The sequence below is a fragment of the Filicampus tigris genome, chromosome 6, assembly GCF_054856515.1.
Source record: "Filicampus tigris isolate MCC_2025a chromosome 6, RoL_Ftig_1.0, whole genome shotgun sequence".
Taxonomy (NCBI): domain Eukaryota; kingdom Metazoa; phylum Chordata; class Actinopteri; order Syngnathiformes; family Syngnathidae; genus Filicampus; species Filicampus tigris.
This window is the reverse complement of record NC_141222.1, coordinates 11,165,311-11,180,202: the sequence shown is the minus strand read 5'-3', so window position 1 is coordinate 11,180,202 and position 14,892 is coordinate 11,165,311. Positions and strand designations below refer to the sequence as shown.

The following is a 14,892-nucleotide window of genomic DNA, read 5'->3' as shown; positions in this document are numbered from 1 at the left end:
TTTATTTATATAAATATAATCATTTATTAACGTTTGCTGGAGGTCAAAATGTGCTGTGATGAACCAGAACAACAAGCAATTTATCAGAATCTATAAAGCCCCTGTTGTTTGCATTCGCTTCGAAGGCTTTGACGTCGAAACTTGGGACAAGCCGCGTAAGATTAGTCCGATTTCCCACCTTTAGGAAACGCATCATAACAGCACGCCTGGCGTAACGTTTTTGACACAACAAACGAAGACAATTTATGTGATTGTTACGATATAACAATTAAAAATGGGTGAGGCGTATGAATTGTACTCATCAATCCACGTTAATGTTACTCGAATTTTGTAGCATTGAAAGCGCAATAAACTGCATATAGCAGCACAGCGCCTGCGCCCTCTAACGACCGTTCGTCCGTACAGTGTACACACATTTTTCCTGATGAACATGGCCCTCTTGAAAAAGCATTATGCACTGCCACCAAGAGGATAGTTGTATTAAAGCACAATTGACGTAAAACAGATGAAAGCTACAACAGAATACGTAAAAATAATAATAAAAAAAAGTTACATTTATTATTGAACCAGCTTTTGCAATACAAAAGACAAGGTAAGGGATTAAGGAAACCATTGCACTACTTTATAAAGTATAACTAGTAATAACTCTCATACAAAATGTACAAATGTTTGTTAAAAATTTCATCATCAACATTACAGGCCTTCAAATGATTTTGGTTACAGATATAATACATAATGTAACTAATAACTACTATGACACCATATTATGATAGTGTTTCATAGTAAAGAACTTGCATGGGAAAATCGGCAAAATACACTAACTCACATGTTTGTAATATTGTCTGGAAAGCCATAAATTGTGGGACTGAGGTAACTGCTAATGTACTAAGCAACAGAACACAATTCAAAGACACAATGGATACATCCAGCCCCCTTCGACCTTTGAGCAAAAAAAGATTTTCCATGGATGTGACATTATTGACGAAGAAGAAAAGTGTGGGTCAGGTTATGAAAAAAACAAAAACAAAACACCAACACACAATTGGTCATGCCAAAATTAGTTTCAATACATGAGTGTGATGTATTGAAAAAATAAAGATGCACCTGAACGCTTGCATTCTCTGTAAAGCGTTGTTTGTCATACAGTGCCAAATTACCAATTGTGTTAAATGGTCATAAATTACACCATAAAGCCTTTCCTGTGTCTAAGATGAATATGATTTACATCATGTGGCATTAGGGCATAAACCTTAGAGAGAACAGATCTGATGTGTGTTGAGGGGGTATGAAAGGGATTAAACTGTGGCACACTCCATACCTACAGGGGAAGACAGAAAAACACACAGGCTTACAGAGCATAAAGTAGCCTATATTATTTGATGTTCCAAACTCGTCTCTCCAGGGTCAAATTACAGTGTACAATATATTTTTTCCATCCCATACAGACTGATCTCACGCAGAGGATTGCTAAAATACACATACAGAATTAAAAATTAACCGGCAGTGCTAATTGCAATGAGCCGAGAGGACAGTCTGTGCTATTAAAAGGTGGACATTTTCCACTACAACAGCAACAACAAAATCTTTGGACTGCATTTCCTCCTGCAAAGTTTGTTACTACAAGTATACAGAAGCTTCTGTTTTCTACAATGTCTGTGCTGTGCATGTTTCAAAGGCCATTATTTAACGAGTGCACATAAATTGGTAAATGGAGTGCACTTATATAGCGCTTTATCTACACCTTATGGTGCAGGCGGAGCAGTGTGAGGGACTTATTCCTAATTTGAAGCAATACGCAGAAAAGTGTACTGCGCCGTAGTCCTTTTTGGATGTGCGGTGAAGGAATACGGGTCCATCTATGTGCATGATGACTGGACAGAAGTTCAACATTTGGCTGGCGCATCCAAATACAAATCAGGGAGTCACTCAGAGTCCCGCTGGACCTCGGATGCATCCGCTCGACAGATAGGACAAGTACGATTAGCCTGGACATAACACAGAATCAAGAGATGAGGGTCATGTATTAGACTGCACCTAGTCAGAAAATAGATGAGAAATGTCCTGAAAGAGGAAGTCAACCCCAAAATCTTCTTCACAGTAAAATGTATGCGGCCCCACTAGCCTAAACACGGCATTCTGATTACAATTGCGTTTGTGGAATATGAGTTAAGAAGCAAAATCCACCCGTTTTTAATCCAGATCAGGGAGCGGCCATTTTGTCACTTGCTGTCGACTGAAAATGACATCAGAATATCAAGTTACACTAGTGGGGATGCTAGAACATATTAATGTAAAGAAAATGTTTGGGTTGACTTCCCCTTTAAATGTGCTTCAGCTCAAGCAAACAATTAACTAGTGCATGCATGTTAGACGAATTGTAAATAAATCCCAGCATTTTCATTACCACCAATATTATTATTAGTCATTGTCGATTATTTTGAGTCTACAATTTTGAAAATCTACTCACCTTAAGCCACTTATCTACACACTTGGCATGGAACTCATGACTGCAGGGCAGAACCCTTAAAAGCTGGCGGGACTCAAAGTCACACATGCAGACCACACACCTGCGAGATGAATGGATTGATTAATTGATTTAAGTATTTTTTTAACATGTAGTACCAAAACAAACAAACAAACAAACAAACAAACAAACCTTATCCCAAACCGAAACACTGTTCTGCCAGTCAGAAAAGGAGTGGAAATGAGTAAAACCTAATTCAATACTACCCTACCATTGCATGTGGTTAATTACCAGTCATAAAGTGCAAATAGAAATAAGGTTCACACTGTGCTGAAAATACAGTTTCAATTAATTGGTCAGAAAATTCTTCCATTTCCTGCAAGTATATCAGCTTTGTGTTCAACTAAACCAGCATATTTAAGTAAATGTGTGCTTATATTGAGACAAGATCATGATGATTTCAGTATACTGCATACACTTTCAGACATTTTTGTTTGTCTGTGAAAATTACAGACCTCTCCATTCTTTGGAAGTGGGAAAACTTGCACAGCATATTGAATAACGTACTTTCCCAATTGTATGACCTGTACAACACAATTAAAAAACAAATATTTTCTGGGGGAAAATTAAGAAATGAACAATAACGTGGTTGCACAGGTAGGTCCATTCTCAAACTAATATTTGCAGCACCTTTGGCTTCTGTTACCGCACTCAGTCGTTTTGGGTAGAAGTCTCAGTGTGGCAAATCTTGATGTGCCAACATTTGCCCACTCTTCTTTGCAGAAATGCTCCAGAAATATCACATTGTGAGGGCATCTCCTTCTGTACGCAGTCTTCTTCAGATCACCAAACTTGCTGGCGTTGGGCCAAAATCTCATAAGTCACATTTTGGTGAATTTCATATCCATCCATCCATTATCTATACCGCTTATCCTCACAAGGGTCGCGGGGAGTGCTGGAGCCTATCCCAGCAGTCTTCGGGCAGTAGGCAGGGGACACTTTGAATTGGTTGCTAGGCAATCGCAGGGCACACAGAGACAAACACCCACAATCACACCTAGGGGCAATTTAGAGTGTCCAATTAACCTACCAAGCATGTTTTTGGAATGTGGGAGGAAACCGGAGTACCCGGAGAAAACCCACGCAAGCACGGGGAGAACATGCAAACCCCACACAGGGAAGCCGGAGCCGGGATTGAACCCACGGCCTCTGAGCTGTGAGGCGGACGTGCTAACCAGTCGACCACCGTGAATTTCACATTTTAAAAAAAATCTATACTATTGCTCAGTCCACACGCGTGGGTGTTACTTTTACACATTATTGACCAATCTTAAGTGTTGAAATTGGCTTGCTCTCTTTCACTTTGCAATGCCAATGGTTGAACTAACTTGCCATTTTTTGGGGTCTCCTGAAAAGTGACTTTTTCGGAGATACAAGGTTTTGGTCCAACACCAGCAAATGTTTGATTGGATTCCGGTCTGAACTCTGGCTGTGTAATTTCAAAACCCTAATCATCAGTGGTGGGCATGTAAATCCGTTAGTCAGCCTGCCATCATTTTTGCCATTCTTTTGTCGATTTGGATGTGTACATTAGGTCAATGTCATGCAGAAATCTTTATCTTCAACACTCTTGCAGCAGCCTGAAGGTTTTGTGCTAACACTGACTGCTACTTGGAACTTTTCATAATTCGGTTCAGCTTGATTTGGGCCCCAGTTACAGCTCAAGAGAAACAGCCCCAAAAGGATGATGCTGCCTCTATCATGCTTCACTCTAAGTCAAGTGCTCTTTTGGTGATAAGTAGTGTTATGTTTGCGTCAAACAACCCATTTGGAATTCTGGCCAAAATGTTCACATTTGTTTTCATCGGATCATTAACACATTTTCCCCACGTGCGCTTGGAAGATTTCAAGTGTGTCAACTAGAAATGCTGCTAACATTTTGGACAATTGTTGTAGTAATGAAACTGGACTGACCACAAATATCATTTCACAATGTAATAATTATTTGCTGATCTTGATTAATATCTTCGAAATCCCCTCAATGACCCGTTTGACTAATACAATGCCATGTATTGTCATCGATGGATGTCTTGCTTTGTTTTTACTAACGATTTATTAACGATTTCCAGCATTTAATTTTCCTCCGGATCATTGACACAGCAAGGTTGGCACCATTTCACACAGCATCACTTCAGCACAAGAGCATGCCTCTTTTTGACACTCACAGTGTTTGCTCAGATTGGTGGTTATTGGGGTTGAACCTGTACGATGGGAGCTGTTCTATATCTGCCTTAGTTAGGCCACGGGGCTTGGCCTCTCCGAGGCGCTCTGCAAGGTTCAGCAAGGCCTGGAAGTTTCATAAACAACAGGAGGGGACAATGTTTAGAAAAGGTTTTCATGAAAGAACTGTTCCAGTTGCACGTACAACAGCACAGAGATGCTGGAAACACTAGTATCACTAAAAGTCAAAGTACCTCATAGTTCTCCACCTCTCCATCATCAACATCAAGCTCCAGACTAATGGCGGGAGCTACGTTTGGTGGGACGGGGAGCATGGACCTGATTGAAAAGAGGAAAAGGGCACGGTTTCCCGGATGTCTTCTTCTGTATGAATCCAACCAAAAGATGAGGTTAAAACCACTTACAGGAAGTAAGGCAGGAAGCTCGGGTGGTAGCTTGAAGGGGGCACAGCCTGCTGGGAACGAGCTGGGTAGCGCCGGCTGGTGAATCGTCGTGGCATGAAATGTGGATAGGGCTGTGGAAGATGGGAGCCCAAATAAATTGATTGACCACAAATTTAACCAAAGTTATATTTATAATCCCAATATACTATAAGTCCTAAATTCATGTACTCACCACTGTGAAGAGCTCTTGTGAAAGGGGGTCATGGTGTGAAAGAAACTGGAGTGGTGTGGAGGGTGGGAGGGCGGAGGGAGGCTGGTGGTGGTGGTGATGGTGGTGATGGCCATAGCCAAAGCCTCCACTGACAGAGAGCTGCTCTCCTAGAAGTTCAACTTCATTTTCAATCCTCTGTAAGGGCTGAGGAAAAAAAGAACAAATTAATATTTACAATAAAATGGAAATACAACACAAGCAACGGTTTAGAACAAGGTATATTACCGATCGTGGCTGTTGCGTCTGGAACGGCAAGAACTGACTGTGTGCGTGGAGGTGTGGCGGGTGATGAGCGAGGTGGGGTGGAGGGGAAAGAAGGAACTGAGGGTCGCTGGACAGCAGAGAGGGAAAGGCATAGGGCACTGGCAAATGTTGCATTGAACATGCCTGTAGCATCTGAAAAATGGACACCACAAAAAGGAAAACGTGGTCAATGTGTGATTCTGATATACCACATCCTGTCACAAGGAGGCAATGTCAAACAAGAAAACCAATCACTCTCATTTGCAGATTATGAAGACTCGAAAGAAAACAGCCAACCCACTCCACAGACGACTGTGCTCTCACCGGGTGGTAGTGTTGTCCAGTGCTGAATACCACGCTGCAGGCAGGAACTTGTTGTTGTGAAGAGCAGCTGGGGGGAAGGTGCTGACCGTTACACAGCGGTGCTGCTAGGCCGTGAGGCGCGACGGGGGTCACAGTGTAAGAGACGGGTACGCTGCCCTGCTGGAGCTGGAAATGAGCAATATAACAGTTAAAATGCACGCACAGCCACAGGCACAAACACAAGAATATGGAAAGCATACCTGTTCATGCAAGTCCAGGACCATGGCCCCTTGCTGTGACGTCGCATGATGCTGTTGCTGCTGATGGTGGTGGTGGTGGTGGTGATGATGCGCAGCTGGGTGCAGTAGTCGAGGGGACAAGGTGGGAGGATGGAATGCTCGGGGATCCTCTGAACCCACACTTCCATGCGTGGGGGGTTGGCTGTAGGTGTGCGTCGGGTATGTCTGGTGTGACGAGGAATGCGGGTTACGTTGGAAGTTCTCATCCTGGAGCTCCGATGGCAACGGGTGGGGTCCGGGGACTTGGGTCAAGGGGTGATGATGGGGAGGCAAGTGGCGAACTGGTCTGGAGAGGCGGCCACGCTGACGCCTAACAGGGGGGCTGGGAGCGGAATCAAGGGTTTACATTTAGGGATCATATATGGCAACGTCTCAAATGGTGATTCTTCACCCCAAGCTTTTGGTGAATCAGTTTCAGTTATTCAGCAGTGCGCAAGACACACACAACGACTTAGTCAAATTCAGATTTTTTGTTTTAGTTCTGTTAGTTTGAACACTGTGCTTTTGTAGTGCAACTGGTGCATGGTTCGTTTTGTGCACTAATAAAGATTGAACTTGATCCAAAATGATATTTTTTCAATTAAGAGGGCTCGGCAAATGCACATGCGAAACGTGCAGGTTTCAGTACCTCCGACAAGGCAAAGAACCAATTCGAGACAGAGAAATCAGTTGCAAAAAGTCTTCAAAGCTGCCAACCTGCGTCTGTGGCGAGCGGGTGTGAGGGATCTCTCTTGGTGGTAGTGTGCGTGAGGGTGAGACGGTCTCCGGCTTGCAGGTCCCAACTCCCAAGGGCGAATGGGGGGAGAAGGGGTGGATGGCGGTGGGGCGGAAGAAGTTAGCTGCTCCAAGACAGCATGACCAGACAGCCTCTGGCGCTTTGGACTGGGGCTTTCCTCACTCTGGCGAGGGAGGGGTGGAAAAGAGGAGGAGCAGAGTGAGAAAGGAAGTAGAGGGTGAGAGAAAGGGGGTTGCGGTTAGTGACCCATGGCAATCGAATCAAATAAATTTCACTGTGCTCTTCCATCCCTCTGGTCAACAATCCATACAAGTGCTTAGACACTAAGCGTCATTGTGACTCATGGCATTTCCTGTATGTGCACACCTCTGTTGGTGTGTGAGACAGCGTGCACATTGCACCACCAGTGCTCAGAGGCCCTCTGGGCCCACAGTCACTTCCTCTCGCAGTGAGGAAATGAGGAAAAAGGCAAGACACGCTCTCACAGGCCCATAAGGGAGTCATTCATCCACACCCTCAACAAACTAGCTCTACCCAAAGCATAGACTGTGAAACAAAACGGACACAACACACACCCACGGTAGTCACCCAGGTTAAACTGGAGTATAAATCCTCAGTCAGCACTACCGTCATCTCTGAGTCACGTCCCTTACTGTAAGGCAATGACTCTTACTCAGCTCACAAGCACATATGTCAGGACCCAGTCATTCTCCAGTCCATGTGGTACACCACATGGAGTAGAACAACTTCAATAGTTTGCCACGATTGTGGTTCTACCATTCAGAATTCGGGGGGTGGGTGGCTTTGAGGAAAATAGCATCTCTAAAGTTGCACAAAACTGCTTCAAACAATTAAGACCACTCCATCCAGCAAGTAAATCAAATAATTAGCTCGGCATTAGACTTTACACAGATCTGATCAGCTGGATGGGATCGACAGATTTATTTTTATACAAAACTGGTGATCGGTTTAATGTCATAATTTGCCGATCGATCAATGATGTCAATTTCATTGATCGGATCTAAAAATAAGATATTGCAGCAAACACAATTATGTTCACTCCAGGGACGTTCTGTGCTGGAATCGTTAATAATACAAGGTTCTCAACATAAACAGTCAGATTTATTTAAAAAAAAAAAAAAATCAAACTATTTGACGATAATTAGGGGGGGAAAGGGAGTCGGGATCAAGTATTAACTTGACACCGCAGGCAAATGCGAGCCATATCATTTTTTTTGCCCATGTGCGACCTGTATCAGATTTTTTTTATGACAGCCTGAACGGCTCAATTCCGATTTTTTCAAATCCGACTTGGGTCGCTTTCATATGTGGTCCTAAATCGGATACGTATCCGATTTTTTACAATGCGACCGTGGTCTGAACGGCCAGGTTGCATATATCCGACATTGAAGTCATCCGGAGCCCAAAATGCGCTGCACGCAGGCGAAGAGAAAGTTCTGACAGCAGGGGGATCGAATCTGCAAAGTTTTTTTTGAGTCACAGTATTGACTTTATATTTTACTTGAATTTAATCCCACTTGATAGTAATAATTCAGCCATGGTTCGGAGCGATTCATTTTCTATGCACGCTTATGAAGTGACGTCATCGTGAGTGATGTCTTCATGAAATGAGATAGAAAAGCCTCGCCTCGTAATTTCCGCTAAATACTGTATTTATTTCTACCTCCTACCGAATCACTTCACTGTAGAAATGCCCCGACACGCTGGACCACATTTACTTCCGTGAACAATACGTTGTGAGTAACGTCGTCTCTTCTGCGCATGCGGGTCACTTTGGTGACACGTATTCATACAGCAGACAATACTGAGGTCATTTATAATACATGTATAATGTAATATGAACGCTTACACAAGAAAATTGGCTTTTTCCCCAAAAATCCGAATTGAGCATTAAGTCCTGCAGTGTTAGCCTAGCCTAATTGAAGGTTGTGTTTTTTAAATGTATTTGTTTAATTCAAAACTTTTTTCTCTATCATCTTTATTGTTATGAAGTCATACTACTGACCTGTATGTGCATTTAACTCACAACAATAATGAAAATAAGCATTAATAAGCGGGCGTCGTGAAGTCGAAATGTTGTAGGTCGCATACGTCGTAATTCGAGGACTTCCTGCACTTGCAAATGTGCATGATCAAGATGACAAGATTGATTGCTGCATATGTCCGGTGGCTGCCGGCTAGTTATTGGCGGCTAAACTGCTAATGTTTACATGGACAGGGTGTGCAAACGCTGCTTGGATTTTCATGTTTTACACTTCATCACTTGGGTGCTACTTCAACGGGTTTGTTGTATTGCCTTGTTTTTGATGACATACTTCGCACAACGGCTTCCCCGACTTCGTTCTAAACAACCACACAAGCGATGGGAAGGAACTTCTCTTTTCAAAATAGCAACTTCAGAATTTTACGCCAAGTCATGGCTGCCCATGAGCTGCGCGTTTAGCTGCACGTTCGGTAATTGTTACTATTACTTTTTGTTTACGGCTTCTTCTTTCATTCTTTCAGATTCTGTTTACGTCAACATGCAAACCAAAGTTAGACGGGAAAAAAAGCTGAACTCTGATCGGCTACAGTCCGCACATTTCCGCTGCCTCTGATTGAGTAAATATGCTCACAGCTGGTCCCGTAATATCAGAATTCCCAATCATATAATCACCCAGCCTTTCTTATATTGCCCTTCAGAAGGTAATCCGTGCGGGGGGGGAGCTGTGGGGGACTGATGCTCTGCATCTTTTTTTTTGGTCTGTCTCTGTGCAGCCCGGTACCTTGTTCGCGGACCGGTGGTAGGGGACCCCTGTCTTAAAGGAAACAGTTGGAGAGCAGGCTGCTGGGAGAAACGCACACAAAACACAAACAAATGCATGCACACACACACACACACAGACACACACACACACACGCAGTTATGGAAACGCCTCCAGACATACACAGTCAACATATGGGCAGCTGCCACTGTTTGTGTGTTCTACAGCCTATAAAGAACAATACCTACTGAAGCTGCTTGGAGGCCCACTGCGCTGTTCTAACAAGCCTGAACTGAATGTATTTTCACTCCAACTCAAAGACACCACAGTGTAGTGAGAGTCAACCACAAGTTGCGCTGGATGAGAGCTGAACTCAACCATCTTATGGCAAAGACAAATAACTAGAATGACTTGAGGTCTTCATGAACGAACATGATTAGAGTGCATAAGAAATAGGTGCGCACAAAACAGAAACAGGGAGAGGACCAAACACAGTGTATGTAAGCAGGTTTGATGAGAGGCAAGAAACCTGGGTCACTTTTGATTACATTGGGTAACTATTTGAAAAAAAATGTAGAGTTTGATTTTTATGCTGATCGAAACTAAAATTGGCATGCAGATTCCAAAATTACAGTCTGTTTTTTTCTTGCATGTCAAGTTCTTGGTCCACATCTTACCTTCCAGATAAACAAAGTTTCACTGACTAGCTGTAGTAAGATTGTAGTAAGAAGAGCTGATTACGATTGCACTCATCTACAACTACGTGGCAACTTGTTCATGGAGTCACAATTGAGGTGTAATTGCTATTACACTGAATTCAGACTAATCACGTTAATGTGAACGCACACATTTTTTTTCTCCCATCAACCATTTCGCGGATCGTGCCCGGCCCGAACCATAGTGCTTGATCCGTATGGATCAAAGACGATCCGTTGCATCGCTAATATTTACAAATTCATAGGTACCTAGGCTGTGGATAAAAAGTGAAGCTTGAGGTAAAAACTGGGTCCATTCAATTAAATGAAAAATTTGATGAGAAAGAGTGAGTCTTATCTTTCACTATATCCCCATTTTTGTCTTTATTGTAGACCTTATTCTATTTTTGTAGCAACATATGTGTTTACATGACAGACATCGTGCAGTGTGCTCCAGCCTGAAGGATATAAATCCATACGAATGGCTTTATATTAGCCAACACGTTAACCAAAAACCAATATGGCAATTAAACATTTACGGACATCGCATAATCACTTAAAAGTGTTAGAGTCAGCGTGCTCTGATGTGACCATGGGACTAGCTGGAGAGGATCAGCCCTTCAGACAGGGCCAACCAGGGAGGAGACCAGCCCACATTATGTTTACATTTTGAAGACAGTGTAAATGTGAAAGCTGCAAATAAATGTGTTAGACCATTCCCCTTTTCTGCCCTCACCCATCTGAGAGCACTCGCGAGGATGGAAAAGCTGCCCAGATCTGATCATTGTATGATTCTTGAACTTAAGAGACTTTTGTAAATTGCTAATTGGGCTTATGCCCTCGAGATCTGCAAAACATTCCAACAAGCCCTGAACAGGTAAATGGATACAGTATATTGAAAGACATTGCTCGCTTTCATCCACCTGACTGGAACCTGCATGGACCCATTCACTTCAATAGCTCCGCAGACGTGGGACACTGGGAGATTTTTGCTGCATCGCTTAAGAAACGCCTACATCTGTCAGCCAATCAGATGACGGTGATGTCACGGCCTTACTGGGCTTGCGTTTTCGAACCAGTTTGGAAGAGGTTCTGAAGAACGGTTCTATTGTAACCACATGGCCCCCAAAAAAGTCTAATGGAAAAGCAACCACACAGGGGGGAGCCAGGCGGTAAAACCGGTAGCCGCTACACACTGCTGGTGCCCAGCATTTTTTCGGTCTTAGTGACAACTTTAGAAACCCAGGTCATACCACTGATGGAAAGTTTTAGTGGTTTTGAAACCATGCCTTTTTAAAACTGCAGTACACCTTGAAACAAGTAACTAGCCTGTATTTACAGAATATGAAAAACATTATTGTCAAGCAAGAATACTAAAAAAAAGGAGAAAATGAGAGTGTGTTGTTTTTCTGGACAGTAGCAAAAAAACAGTAAGCACCCTCTTTTGGGAATGGTGTTACACTGCTCCCTTGCCCCTAATCCAGAGTCACTGCTGCTTCTTAAGTTTCTGCTGATTAATTTTTAGCATGTAGTATGTATGCAACATTCCTGTGGTAAAAAGGCTTTAAATGCTGCCAAACATGTTCTGTGCAATTTGACTTAAATTACTGTACGTCTGCACAGGATGCAAGCCCCTGCATTCCACCCCCAGACTCAAACCTCCTTCTGCCTCTTTTGCAACCCCGTCTCTTCTGACAGGGTACTCTGCATCCTCTATTCCAAGCTTGCCCCAATCCCCAAACCTTTGGGACAACCACTGTGCCCATTTCATATCCAAGCAAGCCTCTTCCATCCCAAGCCTGACACAACCCCCTCCTTCCACATTCGCTCCCAAACCTTACTCAACCACTCCCATCCCTCCCACCACCACTCTAACACCAGATAAGCGCAACTCCTCTATAGTCTCCCTTTATCCTTGCTCCTTCCCCTTTTGCTATGTGTGCCTCTCCTGTCTGAGACCCTGGCCTGAAATTTGAGGGTACACGACAAGAGGTTCTTAGATAACATGGGTCCGCCACACACACGCACACAAATACACTTCTACCCGTTAGTATGAAAGTTTGATGGGCTTGTCTACAAACGTTAGAGGGAGTGAAGTCTTCTCAGACAAAAAATGTGTGTGGGTGTGTGGGTGTGTGCGTGTATGCGTGAGAGTGAGAGTGAGAGTGAGAGTGAGAGTGAGAGAGAGAGTGAGAGAGAGAGAGAGAGAGAGAGTCCTCCAGCAATATGGCTTTACATTGCCTTATATTGGACCATAACACTCTTTCAGAATACACAAACCTGCTGTAAACATGTTTCCAGTGAACCCAAAATGCCAGCATACACACAGGAAGAAAAAAAAAATACCACAACCCTGCTGACAGAAGATGAACACACGCAGTGCGTTCCAGCACAGCTTAGAAACACTGTGAACTGCACTGAGGGTGATAATACAGCACATTCTGCAGTGTGAGGACCACAGACATGCTCCCTTGTTGCTTTTTTTGCTCTATCCACATTGAGTTGAGAGCAAACATCAGGCAGGAAAGATACCCCGAAGCATGAGAACAGACACGCCCTGCCATGTTCTGCTTGGCTATGTCCACACTTGCATACATGGACTAACTGCGGCAGGCAGCTGTTGAGACCTCGCTCGCAATGCTGAGATTCAAATTATAGTGAAGGTTGAGACACATCACAGAAAAAGAACAAGGACCAAGTTGGTCAGTCTAAAATCGTGGGTGTGCAGCATGCAGAGCAAATGTGGTCATTTGCTTGAACAGAATCATTAATATTTGCAAGCATGCTTCCACAAACACCTTTCCTTCCCCCACTTATTCTCTTTCCATTAACGCGATTTGAAAGCTCATTTTGTTTCATCTGCCACTGTTCCTCTTTTCCTTCCCATCTCACACTCCAAGCAAACACCACAGCTGGAAGTGAAATCATTAGCAAAACCCCCTCCCTGCTTTTGGCCTCATGCGACCACCCTCCCCTCCATGCAAGCTCGTTGCAACACCTTCCTCAGCATCCTACCTCCCCCTTCTCTCCTCCACTGCTTTGGAACTAATTTGCTTGCCTTTAACGCGCACATCTGACTATTTCTATTATGTTGATGTAGTTTTATTAAATGCTACGAATATCCCTTGAAATGTAAACAAAGTTGACATTTTGCTTACAGAGCAACATGAGTACAGGCGAGAAACAGAAATCTAATGTATGACTTATGAATGATTAGCGTACATTTACAACAACCTCGTAAAATGGGAATGCTTATTTTCGTTGCCTTTTTAAAAGTTTCACATATAAGTGACAATGTTATCAAAACCGGCCTCTGGCGATCACAGACAGAGAATATAACCAATAGTGTGTGTCAGCACTTTGCGTAGAAACACTAAAGGACTTCCCTTGTCCTCAGAAACTACCAAAGGGTATTCGATGTCCAATGTGAATGAAAACTGCGGATGCAGTAGTGGTTCAGTAAATATACACTTTGCTGAGAAAACATTAGAAGCGCAAACGTGATAAGTGTGACGGACTTGCGCAGACTAAACATTTACATTGTATGCTCATGTCTTCTATTCATTTTCAGATACTGCAGACATTTTAAGTGTTTACTTGACACAGTGATTCTGTGCTTTTCAAAAAACATTCACTTTGATAAGTATTTTCAAACCAAACCCAGCTGTAGTTGTCAATGATCGGCCAAAACAGCACTGTTTGTCACCAATTTTCAGTAGCTTACCTTGTCACTCTCCCCGTATGCATGCTCCTGGTGGCAAAGGTAAGACCCATCTGAGGCGCCTACAAAAAGTAAAAAGAAGAAGAATTCAACGCAGTGGAAGATGAAGCTACAGCATGTCTGTAACAACCTGGTGCTTAGTAAATTCATTTCACACAGTCATATGAAATGCCATTGGCGCATGATGAGGCTACGTGCCAAAGAATCAATAAACAGGACCAGTCGTTATTCAGAAGATGCATTCAAGAAAAACCCTCAACATGTTGACATCGTTTTTGGAAATGAATACCGGTAGTATAATCAGGACCAATCACTCACTCTATTCTTTATCTCCATCTACAGTTTAACATTTAATCCTTTTGTTGTTGTTTGTTCTCACGTCGAGTGAGAATCAAAAAAACAAAAACAAAAAAAAAACGTGTTTGTGCAAATTGAACATTTGCGCCGCACTAAAGTGACCAAAACACATATGGTTACAGTCCTTTCACAGATCAGACGCCACAGATGCGCACACACATGCACACATGCAAGATCAACACAGTAATCCCAGATTAGAGGAGCTTTCTGATGATACCGCCAGTTGCATCATGGCTAAGACTTTTACTCGTTTGTTTTTCCACAAACCTTTCATCTTTTTATTGTCTTGTCTATTTATTCAGGCTGGCTTTTGTTTTTGCCTTTGTCATGAGCGTGTCTTTAGCTGGGGACGTCCTCACCACAGATGGTGGCATTAGTATACAGTCCAAGGGTAAGCACTCCCAAGGGCACGCA

General features: G+C 43.1%; 1 protein-coding gene across 1 annotated transcript in view; it reads right to left on the bottom strand.

Annotated features, from left to right (window-relative positions):
- Positions 1-600: 600 nt before the first annotated feature.
- rnf38 (ring finger protein 38) overlaps positions 601-14,892 on the bottom strand; it is a 28,080-nt gene continuing 13,788 nt past the window's right edge. The window contains exons 3-13 of the mRNA XM_086032790.1: positions 14,125-14,183; positions 6,901-7,103; positions 6,166-6,526; positions 5,927-6,091; positions 5,585-5,755; positions 5,321-5,503; positions 5,110-5,219; positions 4,939-5,023; positions 4,690-4,811; positions 2,468-2,567; positions 601-1,985 (exon numbers count right to left, since the gene is read on the bottom strand). Coding sequence (XP_085888916.1) covers positions 1,923-1,985; positions 2,468-2,567; positions 4,690-4,811; positions 4,939-5,023; positions 5,110-5,219; positions 5,321-5,503; positions 5,585-5,755; positions 5,927-6,091; positions 6,166-6,526; positions 6,901-7,103; positions 14,125-14,183 — 1,622 coding nt within the window. The 3' untranslated portion in view covers positions 601-1,922. The remainder of the gene's footprint in view (positions 1,986-2,467; positions 2,568-4,689; positions 4,812-4,938; positions 5,024-5,109; positions 5,220-5,320; positions 5,504-5,584; positions 5,756-5,926; positions 6,092-6,165; positions 6,527-6,900; positions 7,104-14,124; positions 14,184-14,892) is intronic.